Source organism: Hipposideros armiger, unplaced genomic scaffold, assembly GCF_001890085.2.
Source record: "Hipposideros armiger isolate ML-2016 unplaced genomic scaffold, ASM189008v1 scaffold_18, whole genome shotgun sequence".
Taxonomy (NCBI): domain Eukaryota; kingdom Metazoa; phylum Chordata; class Mammalia; order Chiroptera; family Hipposideridae; genus Hipposideros; species Hipposideros armiger.
In genome coordinates this window covers 3,596,753-3,614,704 of record NW_017731368.1, presented here as the reverse complement: position 1 = coordinate 3,614,704, position 17,952 = coordinate 3,596,753, and the positions used below count along the sequence as shown (strand labels likewise).

Genomic DNA, 17,952 nt, shown 5'->3' with positions numbered 1-17,952 from the left:
CTGTGGCTGCTGGCCGCTCACGCTGGCTGCTGGCTACACACGGTAGCCCATGGCAACCCACTGCCCCAGGGACTGCAGCCTACCGCAGTCGCCGGTGACTTACGGCATCCCAGCTCCAGGTTGAGCTGTTGTTCAGCATCTTAGCTGTGGAGGGCAGTGTCACTGGCCCTCATATATGGGATCCGAACCGGGGCCCTCTGGCGTCCCAAGCCAGTTCTTAACCATCGCGCCACTCGGCTGACCCGCTTTGCCCATTTTTAAACTGGGTTGTTCACCTTTTTTGTTGTTGAAATATATTGTCTGAATACCAGAACCTTAGTAGTTTTACATTCTTTACAAATATTTTCTTTGTTCCTATAGGTTGTCTTTACTTTGTTGGTAATATCTTTTGGTGCATAAACGTTTTTAATTTTGATGAAATCCAATTTATCTTTTCTTTCTCTTGTTACTCATGCTTTTGGTGTCATAACTAAGAATTCTTTTGAAATCAAAGTTCTAAAAGATTTACCTCTATATTTTTTCTAAGAATTTTATTGTATTAGTGCTTGTATTTACATCCTTGATCCATGTTGAGTTAATTTTTGTATATGATGTGAGGAAGGGGTGTTTCGCATGTGGCTACCCAGTGGTCCCAGCACCATTTGTTGAAGAGACCATTCTTTCCGCATTCAATGGTCTCGGCTTCCTTGTTGCAAGTCAATTGGGAATAGACGTAGGCGTTCATTTCCAGTCTCTCAATTCTATTCCATTGATCTACATGTCTATTCTTATGCCAGCATCACAGTGTCTTAACTGCTATAGCTTTGTAGTAAGTTTTGAAATTGGGACGTTTAAGTACTCTAAAGCTGTTCTTTTTTGTTGTTTTTAAAATTGTTTTGGCTAGTCAGAGTCCCTTGCATTCCGTATGAATTTGAGGATCAGCTTTTCTATTTAAGCAAAAGGCCACTGGAATTTTGATAAGGATTGCATCAAATCTTTAGATAGCTTTGGGCAAAATTGCCATCTCAACCATTTTGTCTTTCAGTTTATGAACATGTACTGTTCCTCCATTTATTTAAGTGTTCTCTAATTTCTTTCAGCAGTGTTTTATAGTTTCAGCACACAAGTCTTTCATCTACTTGGTTAAATGCCTCCCTAGATATCTAATTCTTTTTGATGCTATTGTCAATGGAATCATTAATTACCTTCTCAGATTGTTTATTGCTGGTGTATAAAAACACAACTGATTTTTGTGCATTGGTTTTATTTTCTGCAACTTTGCTGAATTTGTTTATTAGCTCTAGCAGGGTTTGTGTGTGTGTGTGTGTGTGTGTGTGTGTGTGTGTGTGTGTGTGTATTTGGGGGGTATTCTATATATAGGATCATGTCATCTGTGAATAGAGTTGGTTTTACTTCTTCCTTTCCAATTTGGATGCCTTTTATTTCTTTTTTGCTCTGGCTAGAACTTCCAACACAGTGCTGAAAAGTAGTGGTGAAAGTGGGTATTCTTGTTTTGTTCCTGATCTTAGAAGAAAACGTTTTTGTTTTTACCATTGAGTATGATGCTAGCTGTGAAGTTTCACAAATGTCCTTTATCATGTTGAGGACGTTTCCTCACATTCCTACTTTTTGAGTGTTTTTATTATGAAAGGTGTTGGATTTTGTCAAGTGCTTTTTCTGAGTCAATTGAAATGATCATATTTTTCCTTTATTATGTTAATATTGTGTATTACATAGGTTGATTTTCTTATATTGAACCACTCTTGCATTCTTTAGCTAAATCCCACTTGGCCATAGTGAATAATCCTTTTAATGTGCTTTTGGATTCAGTTTGCTAGCACTTTGTTGAGAATTTTGCATCTATATTCATATGAAATATCGGTTTGCAGTTTCCTTATGATGTCTTTGTCTGGCTTTGTTATCACGGTAATGCTGGCTTCATAGAATGAGTTAGAATGTGTTCCCTGCTCTTCTATTTTTAAGAAGAGCTTGAGGAGGACTGATGTTAATTTTTCTTTAAACATTTGGTAGAATTTACCAGTGAAGCCATCTGGGCATTTTTCTGTTGGGAAGTTTTTGATTTCTAATTCAATCTCTGTTTTTTACAGATTTTTTTTCAGATTTTCTATTTCTTTTGGAGTCAGTTTTTGGTAATTTGTGTGTTTCTAGGAATTTGTCCATTTCATCTGTGTTATTTAATTTGTTGGTGGACATTGTTTATAGTATTCTTTTATCTTTTTTATTTTTGTAAAGTCAGTAGTGACGTCCCCACTTTTATCTGATTTTAGTTATGTTTTTTATTTTTTCTTAGTGTAGATAGAGGTTTGTCCACTTTGTTGATCTTGCCAAAAAACAAACTTTTGGGGAGACTGGTTGGCTCAGTTGGTTAGAGCGCAGTGCTCATAACGCCAAGGTTGCAGGTTCGATCCCCACATGTGCCACTGAGCTGCGCCCTCTGCAACTAGATTGAAACAACTACTTGACTTAGAGCTGATGGGTTATGGAAAAACACACTGTTCCCCAACAACAACAAAAAAATTTTAAAAAAACAAAAAGCTTTTGCTTCCAGCATGCATAACTTAAAAATATATATATTATATTATATTATATTATATTATATTATATTATATTATATTATATTATATTATATTTTAACCTAAATTGCATTACAAATGAATTGTTCTCCCCAAACTTGTTCTTTTCCCATCCCCAAATATTTATTGTTTCTGCAAAGCCAACAACAGTTGGGCACATCTCCCACTAGCCAAACTTGGTTAAGGCCTCACTACCTTCCATCACCCACAGCCCACCCAGAGTGAGGCCTCAGCCATGTCCTCCAATCACAACTATGCCACATGCAGCTTTGCAGGTTTCTTCTCATGCCACCTGTACCTTCAACGAGCACTATTTGGTTTTTTTGCAGTTGGCCACACAGCGTTGTGCCCCTACATCTCAGAAGCCACACTCAAATGGTAGGTGACATCAAAGGTGGGAGAGGAGTATTTATGGCCCCTATGCCATGTATGAAACCACAGCCTGCAGGCACTCACCCCACTCTCCTCCTACTCATCACGCCTTGGTGGAGATGGACACCTAGGTGGTGGTGAGAGTGAATTCTAGCTTCTCATTCCCCAGAACCAGCCTCCACCCCACTGTTGCTATGGCCTGAGGGTATCAAAACTGCCTCCCGAGTCCTTTGTCCTGACCCATCCCAGCCAAGGTTTCCTCCTAGGGCAGGCCACCTCTGAGGCACCTAAACTAAGATCTCAGGCTAGTCACAGAGTAGTTTAAAACATCTGGGTTATAGACGAACACAAGATTATCTCCCCGCTACATGGTTCAAATGGCATTCCCTTAAGTCACTTGAGAGGGCTTTTCAGCAAGCGAATGTATTGAGGATCCTGACTTTACCTCTATTTCCTCAAAGTTAATTTAGCCTGAAGGTATGAAAACATCCAATCTGCTGCCTCTGTGCTCTTAAGTTAATAAAGATATAAACTACTGTTGTTGATCACATTTTATTTTTATTTTTCACCCCATCTTCTTTTCTGTTCTTGGCTCACTTGGAGATGGTGATGAACTTGGAAGCTGAGGGAGACATTCCTGCCTGACCTCTGTTACTTGACCTTTCTTTTTCAAAAATCATTTGCAGTTTCTGGGCTTTGTTGCTGTGACTATATGCCCTGTTGTGTTACTTTGTCACATGTAACAAAAAACAGTGGAAATACTTGTCATTCATAGTATTTTCATTATGAAAATATGACCAGGACAGGTAGGAATACATAACTGCTTTTTCTATAGGTATGATATTATTCCAGATCATTGTTTTTAACCAGAACTGAAGAGATAAAATCCTAGAACTCACAAATCTATTTTAGTAGGTCACAGGAAACATGCAAATCATAGAAACCACAATCAGCCAAGAGCAGCTATGTTGAAAAAAGCAAGAATGTATCTTCTAAAGGTGTTAACTGAACGAATCCATGACAGATAAGTAAAGAAGTTACAAGCAACATCATCAGAGTACCCTAAGGCTGTTGTTAAACCTTGTCTGTCTTCTTGCCTGGGCAGCAATTTTCTCCAGCCATGCTTTTCCCCGTGTTTTAATTTGGTTGAGTGTTGCCAACCATTGAGGGGCAGAGAGTTTCTTACAACAAACCTAACTTTCAGCTTCAATGGTCTAACCCCCCAACTCAGCTGCTGACCCTCAGTGCACAAATAAACAAGAATCTTACGTTTCTCATGGTCAGTGTCAGTCTGGTTCTTCCCTTTTCATTCAGGAAGCATGAAATATTTTTATTTCATTGGTTTACGGAGAAATTGAGTGTCTCCTCATCCCTGTTCCAGGTCACCCTTGAGTTGATCACAGCCAAGTGTTCTATGTGATCCTGCTTGGTCAGTAAGCACACCAGAGATAAGAGGTTGATGACTTGCTTTGCCCCAAGTCTGCTCAAAGGGCTACACTCCTCTTTAAGATTGAGAATTTCAGAAACCATAAACCCAGTGCTGCAGGTAGATATGGGGATCTCAAACTCAAGGAAAAGCATCTTACCTAACTCTCTTCATGTGCATAAAGAATTCTAAGGCGGATTTACGCAGGTTCCCAATTTTCTGACATGGACCAGGTGAGAACATAGTGACAAGAAAAAACAGTTTGACTTGATAGTTGTGTGGTTATTTGCCATTCTCCCCCAGATGCACTCTGAGCCCCAGGGAGCAGACGTCTGTGGGTTACCTAGACTCCCCACTGCTCCCTCTGCCTGTTGGGTTCAGTCACTTTGAGGCACTGTCAGGTCAGAGTTGGAGCAGGAGGTTAGGGTACTTTTCTGCTCCCGCTCTCCTCCCGTATTGCCAATGTTCTAGCAGTCACTGTATCCTTTGACCTTCAACTCTCAACTCCAGCTCTTAACAGGGCTTAGGTGATATTGTTTATTCTGTAAACCTCAAGCATAAGGCTAAAAGCTCCCACGGTGCTAAGGCATTGGGCACCTCACCACCCCTGTGGGTTCTCTTAATTCTGCCTACACCCTATACCTACTCTCATCCTTATATTATCTCCTCAGTATCTTAGCTGAGTGTGCCACCTGTTCCCTGTGATAGAAATAAGCCAAAACTTTGAATGCTGGCTCTGCTACTACCTATTTCTGCAGGGCTACAGTCAAGGATGTCTAGTGTGAAGAGAAAATTTCAAAGTGCTCCTAATCAGCAAGAGCAGAATTCCTGGGCCTTGACTTTCCCCATCCCACAGTAACTCAAAGGAACTAGCAACACGATCCTGGAATCAGGAGATTCCGTAAGTGGAAGAGGACCCAGCGGCATCAGCGTGAGTATGACCTGTTTTGTGATTAAAATCTCAGAAAGACCCTTCCGGTCCATGCCCAGAGACCACACTAGGAGACAGTTGGGGAAGTTTTCCTGTTCCTGATCAGGCAAGGATCTGTCTTCTAAGGAAAAATCTGAGGCCATTCTTGCTTAGCACAAAAACCAAGTCTTATGCAGGATAGGTTGTCTTATTAAAATCTAGAAAGGACACCTAGACGGCACTGAATGTTGTGTTGTTATTGGTTACCATTTGTTGAGTACCTACTGCATAATACATAGACATTGTACTAGCTGATTTATATCCATTTAAACCTCACAGACCCCAGAGGCCTTATTATTCCTATTTTATAGTTGGGGAAATCAAAACTTAGAAATTTGCCAAGGCCACGGCATGAGATCCCGCCCCTCAAGTCTACTGAATTCCAGAAAGAACCAGGGGCCAACTCAGATGACCCAATGTTCCCTGTGGGACCTTAGGAATATTCCTCTCAAGTGTACTGCCTACATTGCAATTGTGCTGTTAATCGTGATTTCCTTTTTTTTTTCTTCCTTTTTAAAAAAATTGTGATAAAATAAACATAACATATATGTTTACGTAACATAAAATTTACCATCTTATTTTATTCATAATGTTGTGCAACCATTATCGCCATCCATCCCCGGAATTCTTTTCATCTTGTAAAACTGAAACCTTATATCCATTAAACTATAACTCCTCATTAACCCCTCATCCCAGCGCCTGGCTGCCACCACTCTAATTTTTTTCTCTGTGATTTTGTCTACTCTAAGTAACTTCCCCTGAAAGAGACAAGCCTGCACTAGACTCAAGAGTTTCAAAACAGTTAAATCAGGCTGATTCTGTCAGTGCAATTTTTGTATAGGTGGGGAGACAGGTTCCTGATGCCTCCTACTTCACCATCTTCCCAGAACCTCAATGTTGTTGTTTTTTTAACAAAACTTTTTTCTGAGGAGTGGGACCTACAATAACCGAGGCCCTTCTTACTAAGGATGTCTCATACACACACACAAAAAAACCATTTAGCATTGTCTTTCATTAAAAAGCTCTATACAATGAAATTTCTAACCTGATCTTAAATCTGCAATGCCACTGAAACCGGGACACATGGTCACGTAAAACCTCATTGTATTTCCTCCACCATCACCAACAGCCCACACTAGCATTTATCCTCTGGGAAATGAAGCTCTGTTGTGCATGTTTCATGCAAATTATCACTGGCAGAAGAGAGTAGAAGATGTCTAGATATAGAGACCCACAAGATAAAGAAGCCCAGAGTCGCTAGACATAGGAGCAGATGTACAGGGTGTGCCTAACTCACTCTCAAGGTTGCATAAGCAAGATTTCAAAATTAGTCCTACTCTGGAGACCTCAATGTAATATACAACGTTCCTGACTAAGAAAGAAGAACTGTATCAGTCTTTTCTTTCTTTCTTTCTTTCTTTTTTTTTCAAATATTTACCCTTACTTACTCTTATATCCCCGCCTTCTCCTTCTGCAGGAAACTTTATTTCCTACTTCTGCACACCAAGTTCCCACCTCCAGATCTGCTGGGCTCCGTTGCTGAGAAGCCTGACACACCCGTGCCACTTGGAAGAAGCCATCCACTGGTGAGTGGTGGGTGCTCTTTTTCCATTACTTTATGAATCATGGGCTCAGAGCATCTCAACTCTGGACATGCAGGAACTGGGAGCACCCTGAGGGTCTGCACAGTCCAGGAACTTGGCAATGAGAAAGGTGGGAGAAAGGGATACAGGGTGGTGTCTGCACCAGAAATGTTAGAGAGACCCTGATGACAGTGAGGAAGCACAGAGCAGGGTGAGACCACCCCTCAGGACTCAGGTGAGAGCAGAGAATGTGCTCAAAAGGAAGAATCAAACACGTTGAGACAATCAGGCTTTTCAACTCCTGCTCCTCTCCATCCCTCCCAAAGACTTTAAAGAGCTGGAACTTTCTACCCAGAATTTTCTCCTCTTGTAGTCCAGGCTGTAAACCAAAATATGCCTCTTGCCTCCATCCAGGAGGTCCCGGGAGGCTGAAGTGAGGAATTTCTTTTTCTGAGAGGTAGCTTTTAATTGATTCTGGACGATGTATCCTGACACTTGAAAGTGATGCCTAAACCAACGCGCATTTCGGCCACCTTGCTAAGTGCCTGCTGTGGTAGGTGCTAAGTGTGCTGGAGCGAGATAGGTGATAAAGAGGAGGTGGCTGGCATTTGAGAGGCCAGTGCAGCTAAACAACAAAGAGCCAAGAACACACGGTGGAAGTACTCGGGGCAATTCACCCCCCGGGCACCCCACCCTCACCCCCCAATTTGAATCATCGGAGCAAGAGTCTGGACTGTATATTTTTAACTGACAGATTTCCTGTGTGATACTGAAGCCGAGCATTTGAGTACCACTTCTCCAGTCCACACTTTCCCTACAGACGGGGAGAGTAAGCCCTGATTAATTACAGAACAGCCCCAGAGCGTGCTGCAATAAAGGGGCTGTAGATCTCCAATATATTTGTTTTTATAAGGTCTCTCACTGGATTACCTTGGAGTCTAGTCCACAGTAGAGCATTTTGCTTCTCAGCAGCTTGCAGCCTGCTGGTTCTCTATAATTCACTTATTCAACTAACATTTATTTAGTAGCCACTCTGTGCTGGGTTGGGTCCTGAGGCACCATGATACCTTATTGCAAGACCAAGATCTCCGCCCTCGTGGAGGTTATGTTCTGGTGAAAGTGTGTGTGTGTGTGTGTGTGTGTGTGTGTGTGTGTGTGTGTGTGTGTGTACACACACATGCATTTGTGCATGCATGGGGGGGCACTCTTGTGTGGGTAAGAGTGGATTTTAAGGCTAAGTGACAAAGAAGTTTTGTTAAAGGCATGGAAGACTACCTAGAAAATCTGTTACCTGTTCTCCTGTACCCAGCTTTGCTCTCAGAACCTGGAGCTGAGAACCCCTGAGGACCTTTGAAATTGAAGAACTGAGGGCTCAAATTCCAGCTCAGCCAGTACTTGCTTTGTGAGTTTGGGAAAGTCATTTAATCCATTCATGCCCGAATTTCTTCATTTGTAAAATGTATAAATATTTATCTCACAAGTTTTTTGCAAAGATTAAATTAATTGATGCACACACAGTATTTAGCATGGCACCTGGAGCTTAAGGAGCACTATAGTTGAATGACTATAGTTGTAATTCGTTAGGTGGATACACTTGTTTTCTTTCCGGCTTGATCAGAGGTCTTAGTTGCTGCAGATCTCAAGAATCTGGCTCAATGATGTGAAATGCAAGATCCGTGAAATGTATCAATCACAAAAGAAGTTCAAGAAGGTGTAAATAGATAAAAAGATAAAGTGTGTACATAGATAAAGACGAATTCACAGTCACTACCAGAAAAAAAAAAAGAATATTCTTGAGAATCAAGCCTGAGGATGTTAGGTGTCATCCTTATTATAAAGAGTTTCAAGCATTCTTTCAATGAACATTTATTGGTGCCCCCATTAGCCCGGTGCTGTCATAAGAGCTAGAGAGAGAAACATGACCTTGTCCTTGACCTCAAAGAGAACACACTGTGTAGAAGATAATGTGATAAGTGCTTATTTAGAAGCATGGACAGTCTTAGGAGATGATAAGGTGATTCAATAGAGGATGCAAGTTAGGCTTCACAGAGAAGAGGAATTTGAGCAGGAGGTGTTGGGGGATGAATAGGAGCTCGCCAGCCATTTCCGGTGGAGGGCAAGCATATACAATCCCATTGAAGCATGGAGGAAATGGTGAGTTTAGGGGAAATGGAAAGAAGATGGCCATGGCTGTAGCACAGGATCTGGGATTTGAGAAATGATTAGAGATGAAGCTAAGAAGTGAGCTTAGGAGGTGGCATTCCTTTTGAAGTCTCACCACATACATGTCATTGGGGCTCATGGAACTGACAAGTGCATGATCCAATTTCAGTTTTAAAGCAGGCAGAGTGAAAGGGAGCATGGCTAGGAATGAGCCGTGAGCAAATGAGAGACCACAGCAAAGCCAGAAGTGAGAAGTGCATGAGGCCAGGAAGTGGCAGTTGGAAGAGGCACAGAGGGGATGAATTGCAGAGCTGTATCGTAGGTCAAAGTCATATGACATCATAGTGACAATACAGAGCATTCCTCTGCTCCAGGTGCTGCTCTGAGTTTGTGTCTCCATTCACCTCCGTGGCAACTCAGCAGAGTTAATATTTCAACGTCAAGAAGCTGATAGTTGAAGAAGTAATTAGCCCCAAATTACACAACCTGTAAATTAGAGGCAGGATTCAAATCTAGGTCTGTTTGGCTCCCAAGGCCTGGCTCATAATCTTCTAAAGAGGACCAGGATAATCTCAAATCCTGCTCCTTAGGTAATGGAGTAAATGACAATAGCGAAGACAAGGAATCCACAGGCTGAAGCAAATTTCTGGGGGTGTTCAGTTTGGGGTAGGTTGAATGTGAGGTGCCTGTTTAATACCCACTTTGACCACTTCTGTACCTCTAGTGCCTAAAACAGAGTATGGCTCATAGTAGGTGCTTGATAAATATTGGTTAAATGACTAAATCCATGGGGAGATATGCAGTAGGCAACAGAAAATTCCACTCTGAGGTGTAGGAGTTGAAAGGTGGGGCTGGAGACAGAGCTTCGGGAAGCTCTAGCATTCAGAGTATTATAACCCTGAGATGAGATGGCATAATTCAGGGAGAAGTCTGCAGTGAGAATGAAGAAGAAACAGATAAAGAGGTAGGAGCCAAGGATGGTGCCCGGGGACCCTTAGAGTGTGGGCACAGGAGGAGACACCAAAGAACAAAATGCATAAGAAGTGGTGAGACAGGAACTAACCTCCCGGAAGCCAAAAGAGTTCGAAATGGAAGAAGTTATCAGAAGGATCAAAGGCTCAACAAGGATGAAACTTGGGTTGTCACTGCAACCTCAGCAGGAGACATTTAGGCAGGATGATGGAGACAGAAAGTTGAGGGTATCAGAACAGTTTTGGACACAGATAACAAAAAAGTGCAACTTAATAGTGATTTAAACACAGGGATTTCTTTTTCTCAGACAACAAGAAGTCAGAAGATGGTCAGCTCAAGGGTGAGCTTGGGATTTGATGTCGTAACTCTGCTTAGTTTTGCTCCAGTTCTCTGGGTCTTTCATGCATGGTGCCAAGTACCATGCCCTTACAAGACAAGGTACCAACGCAGAAAGGTCAGGTCGAAGTTTCTCTTGCATCTCTCTTATCAGAGTAGAGCATTTCCAGAGCCCTCTAGTAGAGTCTCTTTCTAGATTATCGTCCAGGAATGTGCCCCATCCAGAGGAGAGAGAGAAAGCAAGTGTCCAGCATGTTAGCCTTATATTAAGAGTGGGGCTCTCTGGGAAGGCAATGGGTATTGGCAGATGGAGAGATGACTGGCGTCTGCTCCTAGAAATAAAGAGAAGTGATACACTAGCACACGTGCTTTCAAGCAGATGTCTGGGAAGCAAAGATAAAGACTGGGCTATTGCTTAAGTGGAGGATGCTTTTAAGATTAGTAATTGTAGGAGTTATGTTGTGTATTCTCATCATGTTCTCTGTTTGCAGGACAGAGGAAGATGGGTGACAATGACACACTTCTCCAGTTCACCCACAACATGCTGTCCACATCTCATTCTCTGATTGCAACAATTTTCCAGGGGAGCGATGAAGACCCCAGCACTACTTATGACTATGGGGAGAGTGTCCCCTGTGAAAAAGAGGACGTGAAGAAAATTGCAGCCTGGCTCCTGCCCCCACTCTACTCGCTGGTGTTCATCTTCGGTTTTGTGGGCAACATGCTGGTCGTCCTCATCCTGATAAACTGTAAGAAGCTGAAGAGTATGACGGACATCTACCTGCTCAACCTGGCCATCTCCGACCTGCTGTTCCTCATCACCATCCCATTCTGGGCTTACTATGCGGCAAATGAGTGGGTCTTTGGAAACGCGACATGTAAGTTGTTCACAGGGATGTATCACATCGGTTATTTTGGCGGAATTTTCTTCATCATCCTCTTGACAATCGATAGGTACCTGGCTATCGTCCACGCTGTGTTTGCTTTAAAGGCAAGGACAGTTGCCTTTGGGGGGGTGACAAGTGGGGTCACCTGGGTGGTGGCTGTGTTCGCCTCTCTCCCAGGAGCCATCTTCACCAAATCCCAAGAAGAAGGGCTTGTTTACCTCTGCGGCCCTTATTTTCCAGTCGGATGGAAGAATTTCCATACAATGATGAGGACCATCTTGGGCCTGGTCCTGCCACTGCTTGTCATGGTCATCTGCTACTCAGGAATCCTGAAGACCTTGTTTCGCTGTCGAAACGAAAGGAAGAAACACAAGGCTGTGAGGCTCATCTTCGTGATTATGATCGTTTACTTTCTTTTCTGGACTCCCTACAACATCGTCCTTCTCCTGGACACCTTTCAGGAATTCTTCAATGTGAGTAACTGTAAGAGCGCCAGTCAGCTGGACCAAGCCATGCAGGTGACGGAGATCCTCGGGATGACGCACTGCTGTATCAACCCCATCATCTACGCCTTCGTCGGGGAGAAGTTCAGACGGTATCTCTCCGTGTTTTTCCGAAGGCACATCGCCAAACACCTCTGCAAACAATGCCCTGTTTTCTATCGGGAGACAGCTGACCGAGTGAGTTCAACATACACCCCTTCCACGGGGGAGCAGGAAGTCTCGGCTGGTTTGTAAATGAACAGCAGTTTGCTTGATATTTTTTAGGGGAGATGGCAATCTATATATGATAATAAGCCCAAAGGGTTTGTTGAAAAGAGGGGCTTGTGAATCTTTCAAGCAAGTGCCCAGGAGCCTTAGGGTTGCGCGTACCAAGACAGACGGATGTCACTCCTTGTACAGCCAATGTGTACTCCAGGAATACTCCAGAACAATTGTGGGTAGAAACTGACTCTCTAGCAAGCTCCTCTTGGTTCCTGGAAAATGCCACAGTGCCTTGTGCATATGCTCTTTCCCCAGTCTTCACTATTTCTTCACCCACTCTCTGATTTGATCACTCTCTTTCATCAAGCCCCCAGCTGGAGGCAGGGAGAAGAACAAGACAGACAGGGGTGAACAAAGTGAGGTCGAGTGGGGTTGGGCCACGTCCAGGGAGGAGGGAGGTGTGAGCATGGCTGAGCCTGGATGCGGATGAAGATAAGGGGTTTGCTCGTTCAGCCAGGCAGTAGCCCTGGCTCTTAGTCCCATCTCTCACACCTGTATTTGACATTGAAGGCTCTCCCAGGTCCTGGAAAGCTTGGGAACTGTAATTACTTTCTGACAGCTTTGCTTGGGTCCCATGATCCTTTTCTGTGTAAGTGCATGATACATTTTTGCTTTATTATGATTTATCTATGCCAACCACACACCCTACATTTGAAATCTATTAAATCGATTGCCTCATTGTTCTTAGGCTTCTTAGGCCACTTTCCCCTATAAAAATTTTTGTTTACAAAATATGCAAAATCTATAATGAGATGAAAAAAATAAAGCCTTCGTTTGGTCTTTCCAGGGAAAGGGGAGGCATGGAGGTAGTGATTAGGAGAAAGGATGGGGACCATTGAGTTCCCCCATAGGTTTGCAGGGCCATAGCAAGAGTGAGATCACCCCTGGAATGTTTCTAGAAACAGCTAAGGGAGAGGACAGGAAGGATGTCTCGGAACCCCTAAAGGCCTCATGTATCGGATCTGACTAAGTTGTTTCCTTGTGATCTTTCCCGGCCTTCCTGCTGCCCTGCCTCGTCTATTTTCCCAAAGCCTTTATCACATAACTCTTGCCTATAGGATTAACCTACTGCAAAATCTAGTTGTGGAGATCCAGGAGAGTAGACTTGGGGAGAATGTGAAGGAAACTGCAGCAAGAACCCCTTGGTGGACACACTGGAGTATGTCCTCAGGGCAGAGAAGGGGCCTGGGCACAGGACAGAGACCCTGCCCTGGAATCATACACCAGCCTGTGTATCTATGTGTCCAAATTACCAGGCAGGGCAGGCGTAGATGAAGAAGACTCTAGGTGGGTTGGATAAAAACGTCTTCCAAACTGCCTTCCAGGACCACCACACTTTTGGATACATAAATGAGTTCAGATATTTTTTTTTAATAAAAATAAAGTTAAAGCTGAAAACTACAATTTGTGCATGTGCCAAAGTATCATTTTAAGAGCTACTATTATGCCAAGCCTGACAATATGGTATTACTCATAGAGACAAATCTGGTTTCAATCTTAAAATCTTAGAGCATTTTTGGGAGACTGCTGATTCAACATAAATAGCTGTTGATCCAGGAGTTAGAGGCCTGTGATCTCTGCGCTTGCTAGTTTATAGCGATGTGGCATCGAAATGATATCACTTGGATCACAGCACACACTCCACAACTGTCATCTCAACTGTGTCTTTATTGTCTCAGACTTGCTGCCAAAAATCTCTTTTTACACCGTGAAGTCCATGAAGTCATGGGTTTAATCATATTTGAATGTTTCAGGACTTTGCAGATGTATTTAATGATGCTCAAATTGTCCCATTTGGCCAGTGGGAACTCCTAAATCAAACTGACTTCTAATCAAAGCCTTTAAACCCTATTTGTAAAGGAGGGGAATTGGTTCACTAAGTAAGCAAAGACTTTCATCTTGGTTGAGCAGGTTAAGAATGTACATACACGTTACCCAGTGCATTTCTGATCTGATGCAAACAAGAAACACAGGGCTCCTGAACCTGGTAGCTTGGGAGCTGGAAGTCACTATGATTTTACTCTCTTGCTTCATCGCTAGAGAAGGTTCAGAAAGAAGTGTGTGTGTTGGTGGGGGTTGGGGGGAGGTGGTGGGGGAAGGGGACACGCTTCACCTGCAGGTATACGTATTATTCTAATGAATGCATTCAATTTATTTTGATGATAATGATGAAATGTAAATATTGTTTTTAAGAAATTATGACTTGGAAAGTGAATCAGTGCTCTAACTGTATTGCATGTCTTTTTTTTTAAACTGTCCGAATAGCAACTCTCCATTTCCTCCTCCCCCCAACCTCTGGCAACCACCCTTCTATCTTTTTCCTCTGTGAGTTTGACTATTTTAAATATGTCATGTAAGTAGAATCATGCACTTCCTATCCTTCTGTCAGTGGCATATTTTACTTAGTACAGTGCCGTCTAGACTCATCCATGTTGCCACGTATTACAGGATTTTCTTCTTTTCTGAAGCTGAACAGTATTCCATTCTATGCATATATCACATTTTCTTTATCCATTTATCGATGTGCATAGCATTTCATTTGTACAAGATGAATAAGTTCTAAATATCTACTTGACAACATTGTGCCTATAGATAACAGCGCAGTATTGCACACTTAAAAATCTGTTAAGAGGGTAGGTCTCATGTCAAGTGTTCTTACCACAACAAAAAAATTAAAATAAAAATAAAATAAATAAAAAACCTGCCTGTTTGGTTATACTGTGATGTGATAGATGCTCTTATTGTTCATGACTTGTCACTCCTTCCCCTGTGTGATTACACATGCCTGTCCTTGCCATGTGACCTTAAATGTGCCCTACCGGTGGGGCACCCCCAACCTGTCCACAGGTGGTTCAGCCAATGGAAAGTGAGCAGAAGTGACACCCACCTCATCCACACAGAGCATTCAAAGTGGCCGGGCTGAGCCCAGGGCTGTCCCTGCTCAGCCACAGGAAGGCCCATCGCACCCCTTCAGCCCAGGCATCCTGGTGAGCAAACGAGGAGATGCAGAGAGCAGAGCCAGGGACCAGCCACATGTCCCAGGAGCAAAGGGTCTGTTTTCAGCCCCCGAGTTGTGGGGATTGTTTGCTAAGAAGCACTAAAGCTTTTAATATATATGGTACATAGGAACTGCATAAATAAAATTTGTCAAAGAACCCGTGTTTTTCCCACATGGAATTCATCATGACGAACACACCTGAGGATCTATCTACCAGTTGCCAGACAGGTCAGGTACATAAAGATGGATATGCCCATGCCCTTAGATCTCCAAGTCCAGGCCTTGCTGATGGAAGGAGGGGTAGAGTAGAATGTTTGTAAATCACAGTGCACAATGCAGAGCACAGAAATAGAGACACACAAAAAGTTCTTTTGAGAGCCTGAGGAGAGAGTGACTAATTCAGTGATAGTCCTGTATCAGAGTAATGGTAGCTATGGTAAGATTTTATCTCCACCAAAGAAACTGCAACTTAAAAATTGCGAACCATCTCCATTCCTAAAAGTGAACACCTCAAGTCTCCTTTCCTCCGGGGAGAACATTTGAGTGGGCTGTTGGAGTGAAGCCAATGTCAGGAAAGATCATCATTCCTAGGGACGGGTATCGTGAAGACTTTTAGTGGAGTTGGGGACTTGACATAGCCCACCCCATGCTGTCCTCTTTGTCTGTGATGCGTAAAGTAGGTGAAGAAATTTGAACATTTTTCAGAGAGGTCCTGCAGCCTCCTGGGAATAAGCCATCAAGACCTCACCTCTCCACTTTTGCTTTTCCCCATTATTAAAATTTCCCTGACAAGTTGAAACCCCTCAGGTGAGATTAGCCAGCAGCAAAAGCCACCAAGGGCCACCAAGGGGGAAATTCATCATGACAGAAGAGGTGTCTGCTGGTGGGCTGACCTCTGCAAGGCAACCATTAATTTAGGGGAGGGCTAGCCCTGGGTATGGTGAGTGACTGAGGTTGGAAACCTCTTCAGACTTTGCCACTCAACACCATGGTTGAACTTGACCTTGGGCCATCTCGTATCCTTGAGACATCCTTGCTGCCTCACCGTCAAGCCCTGTTGCCACTATCATCTCTCTTTAATCCTTTCTTCCCCTGCTCAGCTGGTCTGCATCTAGTGGATGCCCCACCTGGGAATGAGGTGCTGGCTTCCCCTTCTTGCAAGCCCCCATTCCTCTCAGAGCCCCCTCCCTTGGCGCCTTGACCCTCCTCCCCATGATCCCACCCACTTCTACAACCCTTTCATGCCCCGACTTGTCTCCTTACAGGGGTGAGAGGAGTTGACACAGTGACTGGGGGCACAGGGCTGATCCTGCCACTCACACACTCTAGCTCTGGGGAAGGTGTGTGACCCCAGTGTTAGTGGTTTTCTTTAGCACTGTAGGGTACTTAACACCTCTTTGCTCTTAGCCTCAGGTCTCATTAGTTGCCAGCTCTGGGACAACAGGAAAAGTCCCACATAATATCCTGTTATGCACAGTTGAATATAGAGCGGCAGGTGTGGCCTGACCCACTGAAGATCACAGTGTGCCTGTTACACGCCTTAATTGGTACATTAGACCTCTGTTACCGCACTTAAGATGGCATTGGCCCCATGTCTGGACACTGATCTGAAAGAAATATCCAACATGCAGAGAGCAGACTTCCCAGTGGAGTTAAGGGGTTTCCACCATGTCTGGACATCTAACAAAGTGATGAGGTGGACAGCCTGCAAGTATCTCTTTGGTTTGAGGATTTTCACAGGGCATGGGGGGCATGGTGCATGGGCTGGGAAAGGAGTTATCCTGAAAAGGGTCTAGAGGACACAGCCAGCAGGAACGGACAGCCAGCAGGATGACCTCCCAACCCCACTGGCCATGATGAATGTCTGAGACAAAAGGTGAAGTATGCTGGGAGTCATAGGACCCCAGCATCATTGGTGAGGCACACAGGTGACAAAGTGTGGCACTGATCAGATGACAGGGGGATTCTTCCTATTTCTTCGATGACCATAAGGGCTCTCTGGCTCTCCTGGAGAAGGTGGCTTTGGAGACACTGGGAGCTTTTTCCTTAGTGGGGATATCAAAACACTGACAGCAACTTTCAAAACATGCTGTCCATATTCGTAAACAATGGAAAGAGCCCAACTATCTAATAATAGGCTCTGTCGAGCATAGTCTTGACATTCTGTGAAACAAAAGGCAGACATGAAGGAGGCCAGAGTCTGTGATTCCACTTAGATGAAATTGAAGACCAGGCACACCTAATCCATGATGATGGGAGTCAGAATGGCCTTTGCCTTTGGGCAGAGCACAGGAGCACCTTCCGGGGTGGGGTGATGGAGATATTCCCTATCATCTCGATCTGAGTGGTGGTTACATGGTGCACACATATCAAAACTGCACCAAGCTGTACACCTAGGATTAGTGTGTTTCACCACATGTAAGTTACACCTCAATAAAAATGACAGTTAAAGAACTATATTTACAAAGAATAACATGAGGAAATGCCTGCGATGTAAGCTTTAGTGAAAAAAAAAGCAGCACACAGAACTGGTATATGAGTGAGAACAGTTAATCAAAAAGTATGCATAAGAAAAGGTCTGAATTGAAACACATCATATGTTAAGAGGGATGTTTTGAGGTTGTGAGACTATGCCTAGTTTTTTCCTACTCTTATTTTTCTGTTTTCCCTAACTTCATACAATGAGCATGTGTTGGTTTTATAATTAGACATTTGTTTTAAAAACTAAAAGATGCATTTGCTATTTTTACAGGCTGTCTCACTGTTGACTGCCATTGACCTAGAGTCCACTTGAGCCCCAGGTATGTTCATGTGAGCTGCTGTGTGGCAGGGTTTCAGCTCCCTGTGCTCATGCAGTTCGCCCTTTGAGCCCAAGGAGAGGACTGGATGTTCTCCCCATCCTGCTGCT

At 43.5% G+C, this 17,952-nt stretch overlaps 1 protein-coding gene across 5 annotated transcripts; it reads left to right on the top strand.

The window, feature by feature from the left end:
* Positions 1-6,584: 6,584 nt before the first annotated feature.
* Positions 6,585-14,113, top strand: LOC109375227 (C-C chemokine receptor type 2). 5 transcript variants are annotated; one of them, XM_019630527.1, is made up of 3 exons: positions 6,585-6,623; positions 6,819-6,934; positions 10,887-14,113. In XM_019630527.1, exon 3 carries the CDS (start codon positions 10,898-10,900, stop codon positions 12,017-12,019), a length of 1,122 nt encoding a protein of 373 aa, XP_019486072.1. In that variant the 5' UTR covers positions 6,585-6,623; positions 6,819-6,934; positions 10,887-10,897; the 3' UTR covers positions 12,020-14,113. The 5 variants fall into 5 exon arrangements, with proteins under 5 accessions (XP_019486072.1, XP_019486047.1, XP_019486038.1 ...); XM_019630502.1 differs by having other exon boundaries at positions 6,604-6,693; positions 6,819-6,927; positions 10,979-14,113; XM_019630493.1 differs by having other exon boundaries at positions 6,604-6,693.
* The last annotated feature ends 3,839 nt before the right edge of the window (positions 14,114-17,952 follow it).